This window comes from Balaenoptera borealis, assembly GCF_965194805.1.
Source record: "Balaenoptera borealis genome assembly, chromosome: 11".
In the NCBI taxonomy this organism is placed as follows: Eukaryota; Metazoa; Chordata; class Mammalia; order Artiodactyla; family Balaenopteridae; genus Balaenoptera; species Balaenoptera borealis.
In genome coordinates, this window is record NC_138868.1 from 80,721,688 (window position 1) to 80,749,209 (window position 27,522).

The 27,522-nt window shown below is 33.9% G+C and overlaps 1 protein-coding gene across 4 annotated transcripts in view; it reads left to right on the top strand.

Annotated features, from left to right (window-relative positions):
• DYNC2H1 (dynein cytoplasmic 2 heavy chain 1) overlaps window positions 1-27,522 on the top strand; it is a 365,046-nt gene that overhangs the window by 69,917 nt on the left and 267,607 nt on the right. For all 4 annotated transcript variants that reach the window (XM_082339858.1, XM_082339859.1, XM_082339860.1 and 1 more), the window contains exons 37-49: window positions 4,080-4,279; window positions 5,141-5,405; window positions 6,710-6,917; window positions 9,622-9,751; window positions 12,570-12,725; window positions 14,378-14,637; window positions 15,314-15,560; window positions 16,612-16,763; window positions 17,975-18,119; window positions 20,097-20,199; window positions 20,751-20,918; window positions 25,806-25,936; window positions 27,188-27,436. In XM_082339858.1, the coding sequence (XP_082195984.1) occupies window positions 4,080-4,279; window positions 5,141-5,405; window positions 6,710-6,917; window positions 9,622-9,751; window positions 12,570-12,725; window positions 14,378-14,637; window positions 15,314-15,560; window positions 16,612-16,763; window positions 17,975-18,119; window positions 20,097-20,199; window positions 20,751-20,918; window positions 25,806-25,936; window positions 27,188-27,436 (2,414 nt within the window). The remainder of the gene's footprint in view (window positions 1-4,079; window positions 4,280-5,140; window positions 5,406-6,709; window positions 6,918-9,621; window positions 9,752-12,569; window positions 12,726-14,377; window positions 14,638-15,313; window positions 15,561-16,611; window positions 16,764-17,974; window positions 18,120-20,096; window positions 20,200-20,750; window positions 20,919-25,805; window positions 25,937-27,187; window positions 27,437-27,522) is intronic.

Consider the following 27,522-nt stretch of genomic DNA (forward strand, 5'->3'; position numbering starts at 1 on the left):
AATTTTTGCCAATTTGAGTATTATGTCTAGGCGTGTTTCTCCTTGGGTTTATCTTGTATGGGACTCTCTGTGCTTCCTGGACTTAGGTAGCTATTTCCTTTCCCATGTTAGGGAAGTTTTTGACTATAATCTCTTCAAATATTTTCTCGGGTCCTTTCTCTCTCTCTTCTCCTTCTGGGACCCCTATAATGCGAATGTTGTTGTGTTTAATGTTTTACCAGAGGTCTCTTAGGCTGTCTTCATTTCTTTTCATTCTGTTTTCTTTATTCTGTTCCGCAGCAGTGAATTCCACCATTCTGTCTTCCAGGTCACTTATTTGTTCTTCTGCCTCAGTTATTCTGCTATTGATTCCTTCTAGTGTAGTTTTCATTTCAGTTATTGTATTGTTCATCTCTGTTTGTTTGCTCTTTAATTCTTCTAGGTCTTTGTTAAACATTTCTTGCATCTTCTTGATCTTTGCCTCCATTCTTTTTCCGAGGTCCTGGATCATCTTCTCTATCATTATTCTGAATTCTTTTTCTGGAAGGTTGCCTATCTCCACTTCATTTAGTTGTTTTTCTGGGTTTTTATCTTGTTCCTTCATCTGGTACATAGTCCTCTGCCTTTTCATCTTGTCTATCTCTCTGTGAATGTGGTTTTTGTTCCACAGGCTGCACGATTGTAGTTCTTCTTGCTTCTGTTGTCTGCCCTCTGGTGGATAAGTCTATCTAAGAGGCTTGTGCAAGTTTCCTGATGGGAGGGACTGGTGGTGGGTAGAGCTGGCTGTTGCTCTGGTGGGCAGAGCTCAGTAAAACTTTAATCCGCTTGACTGCTGATGGGTGGGGCTGAGTTCCCTCCCTGTTGGTTGCTTGACTTGAGGCGACCCAACACTGGAACCTGCAGGCTCTTTGGTGGGGCTAATGGAGGACTCTGGGAGGGCTCATGCCAAGGAGTACTTCCCAGAACTTTTGCAGCCAGTGTCCTTGTCCTCACGGTGAGCCACAGCCACCCACTGCCTCTGCAGGAGACCCTCCAACACTAGCAGGTAGGTCTGGTTCACTCTCCCCTGTGGTCACTGCTCCTTCCCCTTGGTCCCGATGTGCACACTACTTTGTGTGTGCCCTCCAAGAGTGGAGTCTCTGTTTACCCCAGTCCTGTCAGAGTCATGCAATCAAATCTCGCTAGTCTTCAAAGTCTGATTCACTAGGAATTCCTCCTCCCGTTGCCGGACCCCCTGGTTCGGAAGCATCACATGGGGCTCAGAGTCTTCACTCCAGTGGGTGGACTTCTGTGGTATAAGTGTTCTCCAGTCTGTGAGTCTCCCACCCAGCAGTTATGGGATTTGATTTTATTGTGATTGTGCCCCTCCTACTGTCTCACTGTGGCTTCTCCTTTGTCTTTGGATGTGGGGTATCTTTTTCGGTGAGTTCTAGTGTCTTCCTGTTGATGATTGTTCAGCAGTTAGTTGTGATTCTGGTGTTCTTGCTAGAGGGAGTGAGAGCACGTCCTTCTACTCCACCATCTTGGTTCAGGCTCCAAAATTACCCTTTTAAAGAAATATTTTATGATTACAAAAAAGTACCTTTTTTTAAATTAATTATTTAAGCTGCTCTGGGTCTTAGTTGCGGCACGCGGGATCTTCGTTGTGCCATGCGGGATATTTTTGTTGCAGCATGCGGGCTCTTTAGTTGCGACATGCAGGCTTCTTAGTTGTGGCATGTGGGCTTCTTAGTTGTGGCATGTGAACCCTTAGTTGCGACATGCATGTGGGATCTAGTTCCCCGACAGGGATCGATCTCAGGCCTCCTGTGTTGGGGAGTGTGGAGTCTTGCCCACTGGACCACCAGGGAAGTCCCAAAAGTACCTTTGAACACAAGAATAATTTTAGATTTATTACAGTAAAGTTGCAAAGTTAGCATTTCCATCGTTTCCCTCTTATTTGCTGTGTTACATTTGTCAAAACTGGGAAACTGAGGCTGGTATATTACTATTAACTAAGCTCCAGACTTTATTTGGATTTCACCTGCTTTATCATTAATGTCCTCTTTCTGTTCCAAGATTGAATCTAGGGTGCCATGTTGCATTAAGTCGTCATGTCTCCTTAAGTCTCCTCTGCTCTGTGACAGTTTCTCAGTCTGTTTTTGTATTCATGACCCTGACAGGGTCCTAGTCAGATATCATGTAGACTCTTCCTCAGTCTGGGCTTTTTTTCTGATATTTAACTCATGATTTGATTGAGTTGTGAACATTTGGAAAAACATACTGCAGAGGTGGAGTGCCCTTTTTAAGTCATTTTAGTGCGTACATAATAACCATGTGACATCACTGGTGATGTTCACCTTCATTACTTATGTTAATGTTTGCCAGGTTTCTCTACTGTAAAGTTGTTATTGTCCCTTTTCCCTGCTCTCTTCTTTGGAAGCCAGTTACTAAATCTGGCTCACCTTGAAAGTGGGGAGGCACAGATTAAGCTCCACCTCTTAGAGGGGGCAAGTATCTGCATATATTATTTGAAACTCTTCTGTAAAGAAGATTTGTCTCTTTTCCATGATGTATTTATTAAATCATTTATTCAGATCAGTATGGACTCATGCATATTTTTTTATACTTTACCAGTTTTTCTCCCCATTTATATAAAGTAAGTTATTACCCCCACCCATTGATGTTTGCCTTCATGAAAGGCTGAATATTCAGCCTCTAGGTTGCTATTAAAATTTAAGTTAAATCACCATGAAAAATAAGATAACGTTAGAAAGAAGACTACATGAAATTACCTATTTGGACTTTAAATGATCAAAATATACATTTTAAAAAAGGAAACTACAGCTTTTTTATTAGGTTGGCATATGCCAGGGCAGATAAGGTATTTGTTGAAGTACTTATATTACCATTTTTCAGTTCTCTATCTCTGGTGATTTTCATGAAATATATAAGCCATACCTGTAGTAAATAAAGATGGCTTGGGCTTCCCTGGTGGCGCAGTGGTTGGGAGTCTGCCTGCCAATTCAGGGGACACGGGTTCGAGCCCTGGTGTGGGAGGATCCCACATGCCACAGAGCAACTGGGCCCGTGAGCCACAACTACTGAGCCTGCGCGTCTGGAGCCTGTGCTCCGCAACAAGAGAGGCCACGATAGTGAGAGGCCCGTGCACCGCGATGAGGAGTGGCCCCCGCTTGCCGCAACTAGAGAAAGCCCTAGTGCAGAAACGAAGACCCAACATCGCAATCAATCAATCAATCAATCATTAATCTTAGAAAAAAAAAAAAAAAGACAACCGTGTAGTACCTAGGTTTTACACTTCAAAAAAATAAAAAAATAAAGATGGCTCATTTATGATTTCAGTGCTTTAAATAAACTCTAGTGCAGCCAAGCCTCTTTATATATATTTAAAGATAGAAATATTAAACAATTATAGAGAAATACCAGACTAAAAATAGTTTCTTGCCTTTATATAGGTATCTGATCAATTAGTAGCTAATATCCTTGAAAAAATAAGAATCTGGCAATATTAGTATTTACATTTGGTTTAAGAATAGATTTATGAACCAGTTTTGAGCAACGCTGATCAAAGATTTTTGCTCAGTTTGTTAGTTTTTAGTTTTAGGACAAAAATCTCTGCAAGGCAAATATGCTGGTGTATTTGGAATGATACCTAAATCTGGAATTAAATCCCACCTATAATACTTAATACTGAGCTCTCTCAGATAAGTCATTTAAACCCTTAGAGACTTAATGTTCTCATGTGTAAAATTGGAATAATAATAGAAATACTTCCTTACTCTGTACAGATGTTATAAGGATTACATCAGAATGGTAAAGTACTATTCAAAGAAATGTGTTAATGATTTTTATTATTAATTAAAGTCTGGGTACCCTGGGATTCAAATTCTATGAAAAATAGTCCAAAACTCAGTAATACTTTTCAGCAGTTAAAAGATAGTTAAGTAAGCTTGCCAATTCACATGATAGCATATGTTTTTAAATGTTACTAAATTCTAGTGCATCATTTAATTACTAATAATGCATATCAAGGCACGTAAAAACTTTTTTTAGTCATTAGATTCATAACTAATTATTTTAAAATGAAACTTTTTCTCTAGTTAATGAAAGTCGTATTGTGGTACAAGCACTGAGGCTTAATACAATGTCAAAGTTTACATTTGCTGATTGCACTCGGTTTGATGCACTGATTAAAGATGTGTTTCCTGGAATTGACTTTAAAGAAGTAGAATATGATGAACTTAATGCTGCATTAAAGCAAGTCTTTGAGGAGGCCAATTATGAAATCATATCCAATCAGGTAACTGTCAAGAATACTTCATAATATATTGATCCTTTCTCCTAGTTAATTCTTTATGAACTATCTTTATCTTTTATCTTTCAACTTATCTTTCATCTTTCAACTTAAATCTTACTCAGTCATGGAAACCTTCCCTAATTTTCAAGTCCAAATTAGGTCCCCTTGCTATGTGTTTTCCTTACCTTTGTTATATATATATATATATATATATATATATATATATATATTTAATGTCTAATTGCACACTTGATTAATGTTTGATTAATCTTAATATTAATATTTGATTCTCCCCCACCAGATAGTAGTCTCCATGAAAGGTGGGATCCATGTCTGTTTTACCATTTTATTCCTAGTGCCTGTTACGGAGCCTGGCACATAATAGATCCATCATATGTGTCTTTGATAGTTGATTATGTATGATTTAGTTTAACTTTGACAATTTCTTAGGAGAACTTCACTTTAGTAGGTCTTTTTATGTAGCACAAATACATGTTCAAAATCAATACTTTCTCCTCAGGTTTTTTTTTTGGAGAGAGACAGGGTATAAATGAATGAATGAATTAGCAAAGTGAATAAAATATTGAGTATATTTTATTTGAATGAATGAGTGAGTGAAGACAATAGTGAACATATTGTCAACTTGGAAAGCATACTTCTTCTTTTAAAGAAATATGAATTTAAAGATCATGTTGTAAATATATTCAGATTTATTAATTCTTTTATTTAAGGCTGTATCTTCCACTGAAGAAATAAAAGGCTTAATTTATATGTTTGAAATAGAACAACTATTATTGAACGAGAGTAGAACTGTGTATGATTGTACACTATAAATCATATATAAACATGTTTCTTTTCTACTAGATCAAGAAGGCTTTAGAATTGTATGAACAGTTATGCCAGAGGATGGGAGTTGTTATTGTTGGTCCAAGTGGTGCTGGAAAATCAACTCTTTGGAGAATGTTAAGGGCAGCACTTTGTAAAATTGGCAAAGTGGTAAAACAATATACCATGAATCCCAAAGCTATGCCTAGACATCAATTATTAGGCCATATTGACATGGATACAAGGGAATGGTCTGATGGTGTTTTGACAAATAGTGCTCGCCAAGTAGTTCGAGAACCTCAAGGTTGGTCTCTATTGTGTGATTCATTGATTTATTTAATAATTTTTAGAGGATGATAGAGGTTGTCTATAATGCTATCCTTTTCAAGTCTTATACATGACCATAAACTGCCGTATAGTGATCTACTTTGATATTTTACTTTGGAGGGGTGAAGACATGCTATCATTTTTACCTGTTAGTCCATAGCAACTTTTATTATAATAGAAACTCAGAGTAATCTGGGTGAATCGTAGTTTACAGCTAATTTACTGAATAAACATAATATCTTTGATTGCTGAATTGATGTTATAATACCTCATAAATAAGCAAGATAACAAGCTTTTATTTGGGATTAAAATTGGTATGTGTGTCTGAACTTATCAGTTTGAATACAGTGCTTTTAATAATTTTGAAAATTTGAGTCATAAAATAGTAGACTTTCTGGTCTAAATTTTTTGGCTTGGTGTTTAACAGAATTCTTGGTCAGACTCCCTACTTTTTGTTAGATCATAATTTAATTAATAGTTGTTTTTCTAAGCCAGTGAATGAAAGGTTTAGAATGTCTTAAGACATTGGAAGGGATTTTCAGTGTATAGTGTCTTCATTTTCAATGTAGTTGATATTATCACACTAAATAAAAACCAGATATACCTGTGCTTGTTTCTCACACTTTTATGGGTGATATTTTCTTCTTTGAATTGTTTCAGAGGTCCAAGAATAACTTGAAACCACTTTCGTCTTAGGAAATATATATTAAAAACAGTTTGTTTTGGAAAGACTTGTGTATACAACTTGTTCACTGCTTCTCCCCTTTGAAGTCACCTTTTTATATATCAAAGAAACTTGACAGTGGTGTATTTTTTATTTCTCATGTAGGACACTAAAGAGTAGGTTTCTCATATTTTCTAAAAGTGCTATTACATAGCAAGCATTCATACATTCTAATGACATGGTAGAAGACAAAAGTCTAAGGAATATCTCACAAGCTTGTGGAAATAGAAATACCTAGGTCTTGCAAACCATGTTTTCTTTTACTGAGATTCCAGTTCTGTATGTTCATAGATAAATAGAGCTTTATTACAGAGTATATAACTGGGTCTCTGACCAGCTGAGCCAGGATTGCCCATGGGTTCTCCACACATTTGTACTGCGGAAATTCACATGAAAAATTTCAACTTGTTCAACTTTTTGTTCTTTATATTCGGCTTCAGCAGTATAAAATAATATGGAAATTACTTCTAAAGAATAAGTGATAATTATTTTATTCTTTATTTTGAATTATTATCATTGCATTTATTTTTATCTCTACTTTTTTTGTTTGAAAATAGATGTCAGCTCATGGATAATCTGTGATGGTGATATTGACCCTGAATGGATAGAATCTCTGAATTCTGTTCTGGATGATAATCGACTACTCACTATGCCCAGTGGAGAAAGGATTCAGTTTGGCCCAAATGTTAACTTTGTATTTGAAACTCATGATTTAAGTTGTGCCTCACCAGCCACAATATCTAGAATGGGAATGATCTTTCTTAGGTGAGAGCATTTGCATACACTGTATTAGAATATTCTTCAATTATTATTTTGGTTTCACAGCTAAGTGAAATAAGTGATGTATGGGTAATGTGTGAATATTTGTTTTCCTCATTCTTATTAACTTTGTTTGTTTGTTAGGTTTTAATTCATTCATAGAGTTCCTGTTTATTGCAGTTGAATTATTTAAGCAGTGTAGTTATATCACAATTACTAAATAATTATTTTTTGTTTACTTAAATGAAACAGCAAGTATTTAATTTGTTTTCTTCTTTTTTCTATAACTTTTATTTAAATATTATGATTGAGTTCAGAGAAGTTTTACAAATTGGAAACCTCTTTACTTAATATTTTCTTTCTTCAGTGTATTTGGAAGAGGTTTGAAGAGCAAAAATGAATAACAAACTGATTTTAGATTTCATATACAGTAGTCACATACTAGAACATGGATATTTGAGCCAATTTCTTCCCAAAATGAGTAATTAGAAAGTTTTCTTTTACCTTTTGAGTTTATGTTTTAGAATTTGATATTTATCGGTCTATATAAAGTTCTCTACTCTTTTAGAATCATTTGAAACCATTTTCAATGTTATATGACACATGATAGGGTTATCAAGTTCATTCAGATTGTTTCCAAAATTATTTAATTGCTTGCTTCTTTGGTAATATTGTAGGAAACATTTATATTAAACTAGCCATGAACTCCCAATTAATATTTTGAGGTATTAATAATTTAAAAAATAATACAGCATTGGGTTTATAGTTTTTGTAGCAGTATCTCACACAATTTATCTTATTTATTCAATGTATTCTTATAATCTTGTGAGAAAAACAGGATGAAAGGGAAGTTTAGGCTTCCCTGGTGGCGCAGTGGTTGAGAATCTGCCTGCCAATGCAGGGGATACGGGTTCGAGCCCTGGTCTGGGAAGATCCCACATGCCGCAGAGCAACTAGGCCCGTGAGCCACAATTACTGAGCCTGCGCGTCTGGAGCCTGTGCTCCGCAACAAGAGAGGCCGCGATAGTGAGAGGCCCACGCACTGTGATGAAGAGTGGACCCCGCTTGTCGCAACTGGAGAAAGCCCTTGCACAGCAACGAAGACCCAATACAGCCATAAATAAAAATAAATAAATAAATAAAATTTAAAAAAATTAAAAAATAAAAAGATGAGCCTCTTCATTTCGTAAATAAGATGCTGTCATTTTAAAAAGGGAAGTTTATCACTAAATTCTAAAATATTTATTGAATACCCATTAACTATATGATGTTAAGTTAGGCATTTTAGGAGAGACAGCAAGAAAGGAGTAAAGCTAACAGTTATGAAGGGCTTATATTTATGAAGAGCTTGTCTTTATGGAGCATACGTTCACAAAGGAGATAAGATAAATATAACAGCAATTATAATATAAGCTAGAATATAAATGAAATAAGGGGTAAGTAGAATGCCATATTGTAGAGCAATATGCCTGTATAGCCCCATATTGCTGTAGAGGATTTGAACATTGTTGTTGAACCAGATATTGTTTGTGAGAGGCATAATGAATATATATGGTTTCATGTAAAATACAAAAACATATTACTTAGTTTTAGTTGCTTTTTGATTAGGTTGTACCTTAGTTTTAGGTTTTATTCATTTCTTCAGCAGATATTTGCACTTGCTATGCAGTAGGCCAAATGAGGACCTTTTAATAATGAAAGAGAATGCTATTAATTATGCTGGGGTAACTGATGTAAATCAAGATTGTCTTAGACAAACCAAGACATGTAGTTGCTGTGGACACTGAGGAGATACTATGACAACAAAGTCTTTATTCTGAAGGAGTTTAGCATCTTTGCTTTGTCTGTTTTGAGCTTATCAAATGTAATTTAAATATTTACCTTTGATCTTTTCATTTTTTCTTTTGCTTATTAAACTGGATAGAAATGTGGGAGGAGAAGTTCAGGGACTCAGTATTTACTCGTGTTGCTATGAAACACTGGTAGAAGATGGGAAAAATGATAAAATTATGAGCCCTTGTAACTTCTAAAATTATTAATCTATGAGTTGTTTTTACTATAATTTTTACAAATATGCAACATATAATTTTGAATAAGATGTCTATATTATGTTTAATTTCAATCATTGGATGTTATATAATTAAATGCTTTGCTAAAAAAATATATATTTTACTTTAGGGTGATCTTCTAGTTTCAGTAGTGGCGTGGGAATTTAGGTATTTGGCTTTTTTGGGGACAGAGAAAAAGAAAAAGTACTTTTAAAGATCTGCATTAAGATGCAGTGCAACTTGAAGTTTAATGTGCATTTGAATCACCCAGGGATATTGTTAAAGTGAAGATTTTGCTTCATTAAGTCTGGGATGGGACTCGGGATTCTGTAGACCACACTTTGGGTAGGAAGGGTTTAGACCACTTTTTGGCTAACTTGTAGATGTGTAATTCTTCTTTAATTTATACTTATAATGATATAGATGAAATTTATTTGCTTTATAGAAAATGACATATATATGTATATATATACCTGTATGTGTGTATATATGTAGAAGTAATATATACACACATACATATACGAAAGTAAATAAAGTGAATTCTTATATACTAGCAGATAGAGTACATGTGTAGAATGTTTATTGGAGCAGAAATTTATTTTGAAAGTAAATTCACAATTTCTTTCTAAATAGTTTCTTACATGTTTGTTAATGTGTTTCAGTGATGAAGAGACGGATCTTAATTCTCTGATAAAATCTTGGTTGAAGAACCAGCCTCCTAAATGTAGAAATAATCTTGAAAACTGGATTGGGGATTATTTTGAAAAGGCTTTACAATGGGTTCTAAAGCAGGTAAGATAATTATAATATTTCATAATTATTTAGGCAAGAAGTATAATGATTGAGTGTTGCTTACATTTAACTGCCTTTTAGTATAAGAGCTCTGACAGAATATGAGGGTGAGTGAGGGGTAGATGTCTTCATTGCTGTCCCACTGTATTTCATGGTATAACTTTTTATTGTGTTAGTCTTAAAACACTTTAATTCTTCCATCCACGATACCTTGCACTGCTTACCTAAAAATCTTGAACATTGGAATGCCTTTCTAAGTTTTACTAGCAAACCCATCTTGCTGTCACATTTTACTGTGTCAATAAATATCTGCATATATATCATGCTAAAAATAATGACAAGTTAATACTAAAGTAGAGAAAGAATGGTGAGTTATTTATAACATTATTAAAATATTCGTTTATTCAACAAAAATCTATTGAATATCTAATAGACGCCCTAGACGAGACTTTGTGAGGTGAACATTAACAGGACAATCACTTTCCCTGCGAAGGGTTTGTCTCATGGAGGAAAATGACATGTAAAAAGATAATCACAATATAACAGGATGAAGAGAGTATTGCTGCCTTCTAGGAGAATTTTAAAAAGGAGATCACATTTAATTTTGAATTTGAAGCATGAAGAGAAGTTTAGCATGCAAAGAAGACAATTTTCATGTATCTACGTGATTTTTTCAAATTTTCTTGGTTTTTCTTTTATGTCATTGCTTTTATAAGAAACATGAACATATAAAAATAGAGGAAATAAATAGCAATGAGGTTTTTTTTTTTTAAAGTATCTGATTGTTAATCTGAACTTGATTTATAGGTCAGTACTTGGGGTTGAACAAATCATGTAGAGAAATGGCAATCTCACTTTAGTTTTCTAAACTTTTTTTGTAAGGATGAATGATGGAGGAATAGGGATTTGGGAGGAAATGATGCAAATGAGATAGGTTTCCCTGGAGACTTCAGGGAAGAACCACTCCCACCAGCCCTCAGTATGACTGAGCTGTCCACCTCTTTGTGCTTCTGCAGCAATGTACTGTGTCTTTCAACTATATTATAATTGCTTTCATTCAACTATAAGCACCTTGAGGGCAAGGACACTAAGCCTGTTGTAGTCCTTGTTGTATCCCCAGAACCAAAGTTTGTTAATAACAGAGTAGTGAATCAGCGTATATGAGCTTAATTAAATACCTGATGCCTATGTTTGTAGCACCTTTTCAGTGGGTGTGTTATTATTTCATTAATATAAAACATACAGAGCCTAACAAGGCTCTCCAATGCAAATACCTTGAGGTCATCTACTTGCATGTGGTTAGTGTTAGAATGAGAAATATAATACTAGACAGAATGTATTGAAAAAAAGGGGTTTGTGACTATAAAAATGATAACAGGAAAAGATTATTAAACCATGGAGTGGATACCAAAGATTCGGTTAGAAAATAAACGAATTCTGTTCTGAGGTCAGGTCCCTGTTATTTTTTGAAATTTTTTTTATGTGTTGAGTGTTCCTTCTTTCTTTATTCTGTGCTTTGTTCACCATGTTCGGATTCTGAGAGATATACTATAATGAGTGATCTAGTCAAGTGCTGATTTTATTTATAACTAGAGCTTTACTTTCTTGTATTTAACAAATCAGACAATCTAGAAGTAAATATATAGGTTTCCTTTATCTTGCCTTTAAAGCCTAGAACTCTTAGTATGGCCTAAGCCATTGGATTTCTACCCATCTCCTCCCTTTTTCCCATTTTTCCACCTATTTCTCCATTCTTTGAAAAATATTTATTATGCAGGCAGAGTGCTTTTTTAAAAAAATATAAATTGGGTCATTTGATTCTCTTAACGTTTAAAGGCACCGAAAATAAAATTTGCACTCCTTACCATGGCCTATACAATTGCACATTCCCTGGCCCTTGCCTACCTTTCTGACTTGAACTGCTCTCCCTTTGCTTACTCAGGCATAAGCGTCTTTTAATTCCTTAACTACGCTGGTGGCTTACCATTGCATATGCTGTGTTCTCTGCATGTCAGATAGATCTCATTCTTTTAATGTTAGCTTAAATGTCACCTTTTTCAAAGAGACCTTGAGCCCTCAATCTGAGTTATCCTTTCTTAGAATACACTCTTCCTGTGCTCTGTAGCTTCTGCCACAACGTGTTAACCATCTCCTCTACTAGACTTGACTTCCATTAAGACAAGTGCTCTGTTTAATTCACCTTTTTAAAAAAATACCTAGCACCACATACAGATCCTAATGCATAATTGGTTCTCAGCAAATACTTAGAGAAAGAATGAGAATGCTTTCCCCTTCTAACTCCCTGGCAGTTACACAGGGCCCCAGAGGTCCACAGATCAAAATCATCTACACCACCGGAGTCCAAAAGTTTCATTTTAAAATTCTGTGTAGAGAAAAAGTTCCAAATTGTTTTTAAGCCTGCTTTTACTTTTCTTTCTTGTCCAGAGCCATTAATCTAGCCTTTGCCTCTAGCTTCTTTTCTATTAGCAAGAGGAAATGAGGGACTATTACTTTTAGACGAATGCTCATTGATTTACCTTTTTTAAAAAATATTCTTCAGGTTTAGGAAGTAAACAGACTGTGTATCTATTTGAGGACTCCAGCACTTTCAGCTAGAAATACACAATTGTGTTTTTATGATTACTTTTTATTTTCAAAGTTTATATATATAAATTGAAATCTAAACTTTCTGTAACTTGAGTAGGGGGATTAATTTAAAGATGATCCTTGAAAAGATAAGTAAACATCAATCTGTGTATGGTTCTAATTTACTGGTTAATATTTACCTTTTGTCTGTAACATGGATTTTAATCAACAGAATGACTATGTGGTAGAAACAAGTTTGGTTGGGACTGTGATGAATGGTTTATCACATCTACATGGATGCAGAGATCATGATCAATTTATTATTAATCTCATAAGGGGGCTGGGTGGAAATCTGAACATGAAGTCACGTCTGGAATTCACCAAAGAGGTAATACACATTTAAAGCCTATGTTTAGTCAACATTTTTTGTTAATTTTCATTGATCCTTGGTATAGAACTTCAAAATTTTGAAATTATGCATTTAGTACAATAGTAATACATTTATATACAGATCTTCCTCGAATTATGATGGGGTTACATCCAGATAAACCCATCATAAGTTGAAAATATCCTAAGTCGAAAATGCATTTACTACACCTAACCTATCAAATATCATAACTTAGTCTAGCCTGTCTTAAAGTGCTCAGAACATGTACATTAGACTACAGTTGGGCAAAATCATCTAACACAAAGCCTATTTTATAATAAAATGTCAAATAGAATGTAATTTCTTGACTGTTATACAGAAAGTGAAAAACAGTATGGTTGTGAGCATATCAGTTGTTTACCCTGGTGATGTTGTGGCTGACTGCCCGAGCTGCAGTTTGCTGCCACTCACTGCCACTGCCCAGCATCACAAGAAGGTATCTTACCACATTATCGCTAGCCTGGGAAAAGATCAAAATTCAAAGTATGGTTTTTACTGAATGCGTATCACTTTCACCCTATTGTAAACTTGAAAAATCTTTAAGTCGAGCCATTGTTAAGTTGGGGACTGTCTGTATAAGTACATAGGTACATATATACTTATTTTTTCCTTTGAACTAGTTTGTGATATTTTATGATGTTATTAAAATTTTATAAAATAATATTTAATAGGCTAAAGTTTGGACTATACCTTTTTTGTTAGATATTTTTGATACTAGGCTATGTAAATAAATATAATTATTTTATTCATTTTTAATCTTAAAATAACATATTTTTAATCATTTTTTTAACCAGAAGAGTTTTAGCAGTTAGGAATGCTTGGATGGAGTAATCATTATAAATCTTTTCTTTATTAAATGCAAAGGTATATTTCATCCACGTTATTTATAAAACTAAATTCTACATATTAAGGAATTTCTTCCTGTTGGCCTCTGTTGAAATAATTGAACACATATTCCTTTGGATTGGCTCCAACATTATGTTTCTGCATTTTTATCACTTTGTTTCACTGATATCACCATTTATTGCTTTCTCTGTTCTGTTTTTCTTTCCATGGCTGTTCTGTTGCCTCTGTTACCAGATGCTTCTCACTGCTACTACTCAATGTCATATTATATGCTGCTTTTAAGCAGACATTTTATTGCCAAAGTTTAGAATAAAGCTGTTGAAGAGTGGCATTAGGGGCTAACTCTCTGCTGTGTATCTGTGCAGATAACAGTTTTTCGTGTAAGAAAGAAGAACAAGTTGAGAGCAGGGGTGGTGACAGTGGAATGTGCAGTACCAAAATGTACTGGAAATGAAGGGTCTAGGAGTGCTACATTGTACAATTTGTAATTTAGTGTTCATAAGAATTCAATTAAAAGTTGAATATATTTATACAACATGTGTGAACTAGATGACTTTTATTTGCTTAAATGATCATTCAGAGAGTAATATTTCAGATAAAATGTTACTATAATTATTAAGGATATTAGGTAAGTTTAGTGCATGTGACCTTTTTTTTTTTAAAGTAAGATGATTCTCTTTGGAGCATTTACTTTAAAGAATTAAAATTTCACATACTCTGTTTGGAGCACTGTATATGAAAATCTATCACAACTTTTTCCTCTTAAGGTTTTTAATTGGGCACGAGAATCTCCTCCAGACCCTCACAAACCAATGGACACCTACTATGACTCGAGTAGAGGACGATTAGCATCTTATGTGCTGAAGAAGCCAGAAAACTTGACTGCTGATGATTTCAGTAATAGCCAAACTCTTCCAGTCATTCAGACTCCTGACATGCAACGAGGTCTAGATTATTTCAAACCTTGGTTAAGTTCTGACACTAAACAGCCATTTATTCTTGTCGGACCAGAAGGATGTGGCAAAGGGTAAGAGTAGAAAAATGTTAATCGAGGTGCATATTGTGGATTTATGCTTCTCTCCTGTTTTAAAATGATTTAACAGCTTTTGTTACCTTTTTTTTGGTTAAAGTAGCATTTACATTTTCATGAAGGACTCTTTATTGTCACTACTTGTAAAAATAATATGACTATAGAGAAAAATATGTCCTTTTTTCTGCCAACTTGTGTGTTTTCCAATGGAATTAGAAGAAGATACTCTTAAAAAGAATCTGTGCGTAAAATCATAAAAAGTGAATACCTGATGTACTCGCAAACTACTGTATGCTGTAGTTATAAAAAATGAATCTTGAAGTTAGCTATTTAAAAATAGCTTTTAATTCAGTGGAATTCAACCTATTTCTAGTGCCTCCTGAGTGTAGTTTTTTGGAAATAAAGGAAATATAGATTATTATTTTCACATTTCTAGTAATAATTAAACAATTCTGTAAAGTCATAGTAATTTTTTTTAACTTTTTTTCCAGTCTAAAAATTAGAAAGCTTACCTTCATAGCTATGGATAGTCATGGAAACCATATCTATTTTTACCACTTTTCCCTTAAACATCATACGTAATTTAGAAACGGAAATATTTAAAAATAGAAATTTTGTATTGAATATAAAAAGTATTTTATTGTCAAAGTCAAATGTTTTATATCTTTCTTAGGATGCTGCTCAGGTATGCCTTTTCCCAACTCCGGTCCACTCAAATTGCTACAGTTCACTGTAGTGCACAAACTACTTCTCGGCATCTCCTGCAGAAACTGAGCCAGACTTGCATGGTAATCAGTACTAATACTGGTCGAGTGTATAGACCAAAAGACTGTGAGAGACTTGTTCTGTACTTAAAAGATATCAACCTACCCAAGCTTGATAAATGGGGGACCAGTACTTTGGTAGCTTTCCTGCAGCAGGTGGGTCTTATCACTTGAAGTGTTTTGATATAATTGGAAACAATTTAATTTCATTAACTTTTCTTATAGATAGAAAATCTGCTTTCCTCTTTAGGGCTAGTTTTATCTAGCATGTGTCATGGAAATTAAACTCTTGAAGCATCCCACACTTGTTCCAGGGCTACTTTCTTTGATCTTCCTCCATCTAAAAATTAGTATTACATCGAGATGATATATGACAGAAAGAGTAAAAACAACCTTTACCCTACACCATTTACCTACCCTTTATTCCTAAAAAAAGGAGGAAAGCAGAAGCTGGGGATGGTGCTGGAGCTGGGGAAGTTTTTGCTTCATTCTTTTAGGTATGCATTCTTCTGAGAGCAGTTGGACTTCCTCAGTCATGCTTCAGTCACTGTGGAAGATTTTTTTTCTTTATGTGATTTACATCAAATTAGAAACTCTGAATTCTAAATTAGAGCTTAATATACTCATATTGGTTCACATTTTGCTTTTCTATATAACTGCAGAATATAATAAAATATTTATAGAAAAAAATAGTCTTATATTTTTCCTGATTTCTTTCACTTTTTTTTTGATAATTGCTGGTGGATTTATACTATCACCTGGATTTTAATATTTATTTGAAAAGCATTTTAAAAATGAGGATAATTCAGCTAACATTAACTGAACACAGAGTCTTTTTAAAATTAAAAAAAAATTTTTATTGGCGTATAGTTGATTTACAATGTTGTGTTAGGTTCTGCTGTACAGCAAAGTGACAGTTATACCTATACATATATCCACTCTTTTTTAGATTCTTTTCCGATATAGGTCATTACAGAGTATTGAGTAGAGTTCCCTGTGCTATACAGTAGGTCCTTATTAGTTATCTATTTTATACATAGTAGTGTGTATATGTTGATCCCAATCTCCCAATTTATCCCCCCCATTTCCCAGTAACCATTATCTTCTGATGATGATTGAATTTGGAAACAGTTGAATTTTATGCAAAATATATCATGATTAGAAAATCTTAAGCATAAAACACTTAAATATATTTATTGTCAAATAGGTATTGACATATCAAGGATTTTATGATGAAAATTTGGAATGGGTTGGTTTAGAAAATATTCAAATTGTGGCTTCTGTGTCAGCTGGAGGAAGACTGGGAAGACATAAGCTTACTACCAGATTTACTTCTATTGTTCGTCTTTGCGCTGTAGAGTACGTATCATTGTATTAAAAGTTTTTTTGACTTGGGGAGACATACATTGCATTTTATGAAAGGTATATATTAATGATATTACTTCAAAATGTAGAATATAAAAATAGTCAAATTTAAGCTCTGATGTTATTTTTTTCCTATCCTTCCTAAACTGTAGGCAGTAATTTAGGGTGATGAAGTCTTTAATCAATGCTTGTTATATATTAGAAATAAAACATAACTGCTTTGTATTGTCTCTAAATGTCAATCTCAGGAATCTGAATGGTGGGTTTTAGATTTAAATGTTTTATGGGTTATTTAAAACAAAAATACAATCAAATTTTATGAAGATAACTAAAAAGAGAATTTAAATTTTAACAAAGTAAAGTTAGGTCATTTAGTGGCTGATAATATTGATCGTAACATACCCATCCATCTCCATGGTCCATAATTGTTACATGGACTCGAATTTTATGACGCTGCATCCTCTGTTATATTTTGCCTTACAAAATCTTGTTTTTGTGCTTTCATGCTAAACTGCCCCCGTCTATTAACATTCTTCTTTTAGAAATGTTACAGCAACCAGTTAAGCTGTACTGAAATAGATTTTGGTTTGGGAGAAACAGGTTGATTTTATTTGTTGTTTTCTACTTCTGTAGTTCTAAGGTGGATTACTGCTGTTTGTACAGACTATACTTAATTCAAAATGCTTTTTCTTAAGCAGAATTTTCCTTTGGCCCTTTCTAAAGATCAGTGGTCTTTTAAACAATTATGTTTTTAAGTAATTTCATTGGAATCCTCTATTAGAATCCTTAGTATTTGAAAACAGATAATCAGGGATCTGATTTAGTTGAAGTAACAATAGGGACTGTGAGCCTGGCCTTAGCCCTTGAGTAAACCTTGGAGGTATTTAGGCCTTACAATTTGAAAACCACACAGTTTGAAAACCACTGCTATAACTTAACATTAAAATAATAATTTAGGGGACTTCCCTGGTGGTCCAGTGGCTAAGACTTCGCCTTCCAATGCAGGGGGTGCAGGTTCGATCCCTGGTCAGGGAGCTAAGATCCCACATGCCTCGTGGCCAAAAAACCAAAACATAAAACAGAAGCAATATTGTAACAAGTTCAATAAAGACTTCAAAAATGGTCCACATCTAAAAAAATCTTAAAAAAAAAATAGTTTAGAATGTTGATTTATTTCAACTTCTTTCGTATATGCTTTTTTTTAGTTACCCAGAAAGAGAGCAATTACAGACAATTTATGGAGCATATTTGGAACCAGTTCTACATAAAAATCTGAGGAATCATACTATTTGGGGTTCTTCGTCAAAAATTTATCTCTTAGCAGGATCTATGGTACAAGTGTATGAACAGGTATATATTCACTTACACTGTAGTTTTCATGTCTATTGATATTACTCCCAAAGGGCTACCTTTAATCCTGATTTGTGTTGATGCTCAGGCTTTCTTTTCCTGTCGTTTATTATACTTTTCTACTGGAGAGTGACTCTGTGAGGACAGATGCTTGTGTGTGCGTTAGTCATTATTGTATCTTCTGGCATAGTTTTTAATAAACACCCAATAAATATTGAATGAATAAATCAGTGGGTAGATGGTCATTCTGCTTTGGTTTCAAATTTAGCTTATTTACAGTGGGGTTCATCTTCTTTCCAAAACTAGATCTTTCTCCTGACTTCTATCAGTTTCTGTCTTTCAGGCTTCAAAACCGAGAGTAGTTCTTGATGTTTATTTCTTTCCTTTATCTGTGAGGAAATGTCTAAAATACTCTGATAAAGTGGGGTGATACTTGAAAATAGGCATTAAGGATGCAGAAGATATTTATTGAGTACCTTCTCTTTCCAGTGCCAATCCTAGGGATACAAAGATGACTGAGTCGCTATTCCCTGGAAATGCACAGTCTAATGAGGGACCTGATCATATAAATAAACTATTAATACAGTGTAATAAGTCTATCAATAACAATAGGTACCAGTTACAGAGATAGCATGGAAGAGAGAGTGAATAGCTTTGTTGTGTGTGGTAGATTTTTTTTTTTTTAACATCTTTATTGGAGTATAATTGCTTTACAATGGTGTGTTAGTTTCTGCTTTATAACAAAGTTAATCAGCTATACATATACATATATCCCCATATCTCCTCTCTCTTGCGTCTCCCTCCCACCCTCCCTATCCCACCCCTTTAGGTCGTCACAGAGCACCGAGCTGATCTCCCTGTGCTATGTGGCTGCTTCCCACTAGCTATCTATTTTACATTTGGCAGTGTATATATGTCCATGCCACTCTCTCACTTCGTCTCAGCTTACCCTTCCCCCTCCCCATGTCCTCAAGTCCATTCTCTATGTCTGCATCTTTATTCCTGTCCTGCCCCTAAAGTTCTTAAGAACCATTTTTTTTTTTTAGGTTCCATATATATGTGTTAGCATACGGTATTTGTTTTTCTCTTTCTGACTTACTTCACTCTGTATGACAGACTCTAGGTCCATCTACCTCACTACATATAACTCAATTTCGTTTCTTTTTATGTCTGAGTAATATTCCATTGTATATTTGTGCCACATCTTCTTTATCCATTCATCTGTCGATGGACACTTAGGTTGCTTCCATGTCCTGGCTATTGTAAATTTTAAGAGGAGAAGAAATGTGATCTAAGTTTTGAAAAATAAAGAGAAATTCACAAAGTGGCTGGAGGTGAAAGAGGGTCTCCTTGGGTAAAGGGAATAGCATGCGAAAGTTATGGAAGTGTTTGTGGAAGATGCTTTTTATAGTATTGGAGTAGAAGTGGAGAAAGATAAGGCTATGTTTTTCTAAATTAATTCAAATGTTAGGCAGTCAAGGCCAGAATAAGAGCAGTGGCTCCATCCGTAGAGAGGAAGGGAGAGGCTCTTCTCTCGTTGGTTATATGTTGAGTTGTGGCGCTTTGATTTGTTAAATGTTCAATGATTTCTTGAACATAAGATAGCTCTGTGGGTCCCACCATTATAAAATGGGTCTGTCTTGCACCCATGAGCACCTTGGAATTATAGCTAACATTTTATAAAATTTAGGTTAGCTTTCCTTGAATTCCTTTCTTTAGCAGGGCTTTTTAACCTTTTATTTTTTTCCATGGACAACCTTTGGCAGTTTGTTGAAGTTTATGAGCAACCTCTCTTAGATAATGTTTTTAAATGCATAAAATATAGAATACAAGATAACTGAGGAAATCAGTAATATTGAAATACAGTTCCAGCCACTGGTAGAAATTGACATTCTATGACTTTAAGGTGACTGAAAAATTTATAGCATGATTATATATTTAAGAGAGTAGACAGATCATTTACTATATTTTTTCCAGGTGCGGGCCAAATTTACAGTTGATGATTATAGCCACTATTTCTTTACTCCTTGCATCCTTACCCAGTGGGTTCTTGGCTTATTCAGATATGATTTAGAAGGAGGTAAGTTTTGCTTTTATGATTTCAAATCACTTATCTTTCTTTAGAATGTCATATTGTGTGTGTGTGTTTATGCTGTATGCTATATTTGTAATAGGTAAATGAGTATTGTAATTATAGTATTTTAAAAATTAAAATGTTAATATTAAATTTAAATATTAATATTAAATTTAAACATGATATTAAAATTATGATATTTTATTATGCTTCCTCTCCTAAACTATGATTGTCACTATTAAAACTTGATTTGGGGAAAAAATATAATCGTTATCCTTTGTAGCCAAAGCATGTTTAATATGCTCTTGGGGATTGATATCTTTATTGAACAACTAGAGATAATAGTGTTTAACGTTATCCTTTAAAGAATCAAAAAAGTTTACCAACTCATTAACAAAATGAATTCTAACTCTTTTTCCCTTTATTCTATTTATCTGATGCCAAAATTATGGTATGTAGATTCTCATTCTCTATTTCTTTCTAATATTATGTTGAAACAGACCATTTTTAAATCATTTGAATTTTATTATAATTAAAGAAAATTTTGCCTTTTTTAGGATCCTCAAACCATCCTCTAGATTATGTATTAGAAATTGTAGCATATGAAGCACGGCGCTTATTTCGTGACAAAATTGTTGGTGCAAAGGAACTTCATTTATTTGACAGTATTTTAACATCAGTGTTTCAAGGAGACTGGGGCTCAGATGTACTAGACAATATGGCAGGTAATATAGTTACAGAGTTTATGTAAATATATAAAAGTTATGAGAACTTTCAATTTTTTTTTCTTACTGATAGCATGATTTCATATATCTAAACAAATCAAAACTTTGGATAATTTATATATGTATTACTGAATCACTTTGCTGTAGAGTAGAAATTAACACAGCATTGTAAATCAACTATACTTCAGTAAAATCAATTAAAACAAAAAAACCCAAAACTTTGGATAATTTTAATGTTTTTACCATAAGAGGATGCTCTGTCTTCTTTGCTAGATTTCAATAATTATGTTCCAAACAAAATATGATGACGATAATTGTTTTCTTGGAAAGGGTTGTTCAGACCGTAGTGTTTAACATTTGCAATTCAAAATTGTATTTCCTGAAGGACTTTTACTAATAAAAATAGCCATGTGTGTGTGATACTTAAAGATCATAGTGAAAATCCATATTTGATTATAATGAACTTTCGCTTGAGAAAGTGACTCATTCCTGTCACTACTCATAACGTCGTTAGCACAGAAATTCTTGTGTACCCTCTTATCAGCTTCACCCATTATTATGATAAACAAACAAAGCATAGCACCAGTCAAAGGAGCTATGTTGCATTTGCAACTATTACTGCTTAATGACCAATTTGCATTATGAAATGCTGTGGGAGTGATGCATATAAAATGAAAATCAACATGTTGAAAAGGCCTTTGACAGAGGATGACTATAATATGGAACTCTTTCCTAATAAAACTGCTTTCAAGCTACAAAATGAATTTCTATTCTATTAGAGTGTAAAGCAAGCCTTCAAAAATATTTCATGTAATACATTATGTTGTATCTTTCTAGATTTGGTATTGGTTCCAGGGTCGTAATGACATAAGCCAAGGGGAGTCTTGAAGGTGAAAAGGATGTTAAGATTGATAGAAGGAATTTTCTAGGTGCTGCTTGAGCCTTAGAATCAGGAAATAAGTTCAAAAGAACCTAAGACAGGATGAAATGCTGAGAGAAGCCTGTTAATAGTTCAAAGTCGGCTTGATTTTGAGTGAGGTTTTATGTCATTGTGGCGTGTAGTTTTCATGTCTTAGCATGGAGAGGCTCTTGTTCTCAAATGCTGCCATGTTTCTCAGTCTAAAAATTGAGTTAATAGTGTCTCGTCTTGCAAAGAAAGTGACATATCCTTTGGGCATTAGATAGTATCAGTGTCTTATCTGAATTCTCTAGAATTTGGTATCTTTTAGAGTCTCCTGTGTAGGACTCAATAAATAATATTTTTTTCTCAGTATTTTACTTTTTAATGAAGGGTTGTATTTTTTAAAAAATACAGGCTTGATATATGTTAGATCCAGGCAAATATGATTTTCACATAGTAGAATATCTATTAAGAAAAATTATTAAGAAAAATTTTGGATGCTTAAAAATTTTAAGTATCCAAAATTAATTTTTTAATTTTGGATACTGAAAAATAAACTAGATACATTCTTGTGCTCAAGAAACTTGTTATCTAATGGCAGATACAGATGTGAAAGTCCTTGCTTACAATGATAACTATTGCTAATATGTTTAGGTGCCACAAAGATTTATGCAAATAGATGGTTAAACTGGTAAATACAATAGAGCATGAAGTGTTTTACAATTAATATAACTTTTCTGAATATATTTGGGATAAATGCTAGATTTTAGGGGTGTAGAAGAGTAGAGACTAATTCCTTTTTGAGGAAGTTACTTTGAAATTTTTTAAAATAAATTTTTTATTTTGAGATAATTGTAGATTCATGTACAGTTGTAAGAACCAACAGAGAGAGCGCATGTACTTTTTACTTGTTTTCCTTCAACGGTAACATCTGGCAAAAATAGTATAATATCACAACCAGGATATTGTCATTGATACAGTTAAAATAGATCAACTCCTCTTCCATCCCCTGGAAACCACCCATCTTTTCTGTGTTCAATTTTGTCATTTCAACAATCTTATTTTCAATCAGAATAATTCTCTGGAGATATATGTAGGTTCTTGAGTGTTTCAGAAGTTTATTCCTTTTTATTGCTGAGTAGGTATTATATTTAGACATGCTACCATTTCTTTCACCATTTACTTGTGGAAGGGCATCTGAGTTGTTTTCAGTTTTTGACTATTAGGAGGAAAGCTGCTATAGTCATTTATGTACAGGTTTTTGTGTGGAGATTTTTGTTTCTCTGAGATAAATGCTCAGGAATGCAGTTGCAGGGTTGAATGGTACTTGTATGCTTAGTTTAAAAAAAAAAAAACCTGCCACACTGTTCTCTAGAGTAGCTGTATTTCATTTTACATTTCCATCAGCAATATATGAGTGATCCAAGTGCTCCACATCCTTGCCAGCACTGGGTGTTCTCAGTATTTTTTTATTTTAGCCATTCTGATAAGTGTGTATTGATATGTCATATTGGTTTTATTTTGCATCTTGCTGACAGCTAATGAAGTTGAACATCTTTTCATATGATTAATTGTCTTCTGTATGTCCTCTTCAGTGAAATGTCTCTTTGTGTCTTTTGCCCATTTTCTAATTGGATTTTTTTTTTAATATTGAGTTTTTAGAGTTCTTTATGTATTTTAGATGCTATTCTTTTGTCACATATGTGGTTAGCAAATATATTCTCCCACTCTGTAGCTTGTCTTTTCATCTTCTTAATAGAGTCTTTCACAGATAAAAAAGGTTTTAATTTTATGAAGCTCAATTTATTAATTTTTCTTTTTAAGGCTTTTTTGGTGTCAAGTTTAAGAACTCTGTCTAGTCCTAGATTTTGAAGATTTTCTCCACTTTTTTTTTCCTAAATATTTTATAGTTTTATGTTTTAAGTCAGTGGTCCATTTTGAGTGAATTTCTGTGTAAAGAGTGAGACTTAGGTCATGGTTCATTTCTTTGCCTATGGTTGTCCACTTGTTCCAGCACCACTTGTTGAATAGGCTACCCTTCTGCTTTGAACTGCTTTTGCACATTAGTCAAAAATTAGTTGTGTGAGTCTGTTTCTGGGTTCCTGATTCTGTTCCATTGATGTATATGTCCCTCTGCCAATACCACATTGTCTTGATTGCTGTAGCTGTATAATAATTCTTAAAATTCAATTGACTGATTCCTTCTTCTTTAAAATTGTTTTAGCTATTTCAGTTCCTTTGCCTTTCCATATAAATTTTAGAATAATCTTGTATATATAAACAATGTTGCTGAGATTGTGGTAGGATTTGTATTAGTTCTGTATATTGGTTTGGGAAGAATTGACCTCTTATGTTAATTTTTCCGATCCATGAACATAATATATTTGTCCACTTATTTAGATACTCTTTGCTTTCTTTCATCAGTGTTGTATAGTTTTCAGCATAAGTCCTATAAGGTATTTTGTTAAATTAACACCTAAGACTTTAATTTTTTTGAGCAATTACAGGAAATCAAACTGTATATTAAAGGATACAATTAAGTGAAGAAGAGGGGAAGGACATTCCAGACAAAGGAAAAAGCATATGCAAAGAATCAAAGGCTTGAGAAAGCTGGGGTATATATTGGAGTACAGAGGGAGATAAGAGACTCAAGCAGTCAGTGGAGCCAAATTGAAGCCAAATTGCAAAGGACCTTGATTAGGAAAAGTTTTTTTTTTTTTTTTTTTAAGGCAGTGGGAAGCTATATGTGATACTGTAGTGCAGTGGTACTATCAGATTTTGTTTTCGTGTTTGTTACTCTAGTAGCAGTGAGGATATATTTGATGGGGTAAAGGCTTGTAGCAGGGATATGAGGTAGGAGGATGCTGCAGTAGTCCAGCTGAGAAATGATGAGACATGAAGATAATGAGTTCAGTTTTATGCATGTGTTTGAATGTTTGCAAGCTTTTTGAGTGTCTTTTGGGAATCTACATAAAGTTTATCAGTTCTGTGAGGGTAGAAATTATGTTTGTCTTATTCACTACTTATCTCTAACAGGAAGTACAATGTTTAAATACAGGTCTGTGATAGATAAGTGTTTAATGAATGAATGCATGAGTTATATGTCATTAAGCAATTGGGAATATGGGACTAGACTAGAGCTGGGAGACTTGCCTAGAGATACGTAGTGAATCGGTTTTTGGTGTATATTTAGATAGTTGATAATCTAATCCACAGAATAAGATTAAATAATTCCAGGGGAGTATTTAGAATTAAAGCATAACAGGCTGAATTTGGATCCCAGTCAAAATAAGAATATAAGGGATAAGTAGAAAACTGAAAAGGAGTAGTGGTTGTGGCTTGATGAGCACGGTAATATAGATTCAAAGCTCCATTAAGGAGATGCACACAAGTCATATTGGGATAATGACTACAAAGAAGGTTTGGATTTCGCAATTAGGGTAGCACTGTTGTTCCCAAATAAGAGTTTAATATAATGGTTTTGGCAAGTAGAAGATAATGTGAGAAATATGATGGAGAAGGAAAGAAGAACATGAGGTAGCTTGGGGTCTAGGGAAGGTAGGGCTGTTGCTGAGCACAGCATATGACAAGGAGGATACTGATGGAACAGTCTTCCTGAGGAATTAGGAGACGAAAGCTTCAATAGAATGGTGAACAGATTTTCCTTGTATGGTAACAGGAACACTGCTATAGATAAATTTAAGGGAAGTTTGTGGGATTTTTATTTTCTAATTAAAATTTGGTTAATTTTTCTTTTATCTTAGAAGTTAGGGCTCTTGATGATGTTAGTAAATCTGTGTTCTTTTTCAAGAATAATTTTGAGATTGTTTTATTTATTTGCCAATTCAAAGTAATTAATCTTTGCCTTTCTGGGGATGTTCTTATTTGGACTAATTAAGTTAAAAACGGTTTAGTGTGAAATATATCTACTGATGCTCCCATTATGATTAACACACATAAAACAAAAATATCTTTCATTTCTACAGATAATTTCTATGTTACATGGGGAGCTCGACATAATTCAGGAATAAGGTCAGCCCCAGGACAACCTTTGCCTCCACACGGAAAACCACTTGGAAAACTAAATTCTGCAGATCTTAAGGATGTTATTAAAAAGGTATAATATGAATCATGAATTTGAATTGGGATTTGGTTATGATTAAAGCCATTTTCAAAATACTTATTGTAAGTTTTTTGAGGGCATGAAGTGAAAGATCTTAGAATAGGCAAAACCGGTTCGTATCTTTTGGAATTTAGCCCAATGTGGCAGATCTAAGTAGGTGCACATGTACTTACACAGATTAGTGTAAAATTGCTAGAATACATGCTGGAAAAAGGTATCTGAGGTTGGAACTATTAAAAAGGCTTAATATTAATTGGGAAATATAACTGCTAATATTATATTAACAGTTAATATAATATTAACTGCTCATTCTAGAGCAGTGGTCTCAAACTTTAGTGAGCATTAGAATCACTTTGAGAACCAGAAAATATTGATGGCTGGATCCCATCCGGAGAAGTCTGAATTCAATTGGTACTAACCTGAATCTGAAAAAAATCAGAAGAAAATCCCAATTTCTGAGAGGCTTCCAAATGATGTTGATGCTGCTGGTTCACTGAAACTTTTAGCAGCACTGTCCTATGGAGTTTTGTTTGTTTGTTTGTTTTGTTTTAGAGATTAATTATAATAAGAAGAAACAGTATTATATATGATTGCTTTAAAAATTAATATTTATAATGGAAGTTAGTATGGATTTTATATCAAGAAAAGTCTTTCATGGTCTAGTAAATTTATTTGTTTGCCTGGAATGCATATTGCAAAGTTTGGGAATGTGCGAAAGTTGTTAAGTATGTGAAAGCTGTCCTTTCTCTCGTTCTTCACTCTATCACATAGCTCCTGGCAGGGCATACTACCTCTCTGTGGGCTTTTGATTCATTGCTGAGCTGTGTGTAAGAACAAGAGTTCACAAAATATCTTTAGGCAGTACGTTTTGAGAGTTTGGGGATTGTTTTATAGTCTGTGCACACTGATTTGGTGTGTAACAAGTGGTAAAAATTTGAGAGCTTTTGAAGTCTTTATAATTAACCTGATATCTTACACTGCTTTTTACTAGTTACATTAATGGTGTTCAAAAGTAACTGACTGTTGTGGACCTGTGAACTTGTTTGACATCATGTAAATTTTTCCTTAGAAAATGCCATAAAGCTGGATTACTGGATAGATAAAAGAGTGTGAGACAACATGTATTTACTTAACTCCTTTTCTTGAGGGCACCAAAAATATAATCTCTTAATCTAGATAACTAACATTTTATTATGTAATTTGGACTTATATTAATTATATAATATGCTTTGTGATCTTTTGAAGGGTCTTATTCATTATGGACGAGATAACCAGAATTTAGATATTTTACTTTTCCAAGAAGTCCTGGAATATATGTCTAGGATAGACAGAGTGCTGAGTTTTCCTGGAGGTTCACTTCTGTTAGCAGGATGCAGTGGTGTAGGTCGTCGGACCATCACTTCTTTAGTCAGTCATATGCATGGAGCAGTGCTGTTTTCACCAAAGATTTCCAGGGGATATGAACTGAAGCAGTTCAAAAATGATCTCAAACATGTGAGTGACTCACTGTCTTTTGTTTTATTTGGTTTTAAATCACAGTTATTCTAAAAGCCTTAAAGACCTTTAAATCTGTGATATGC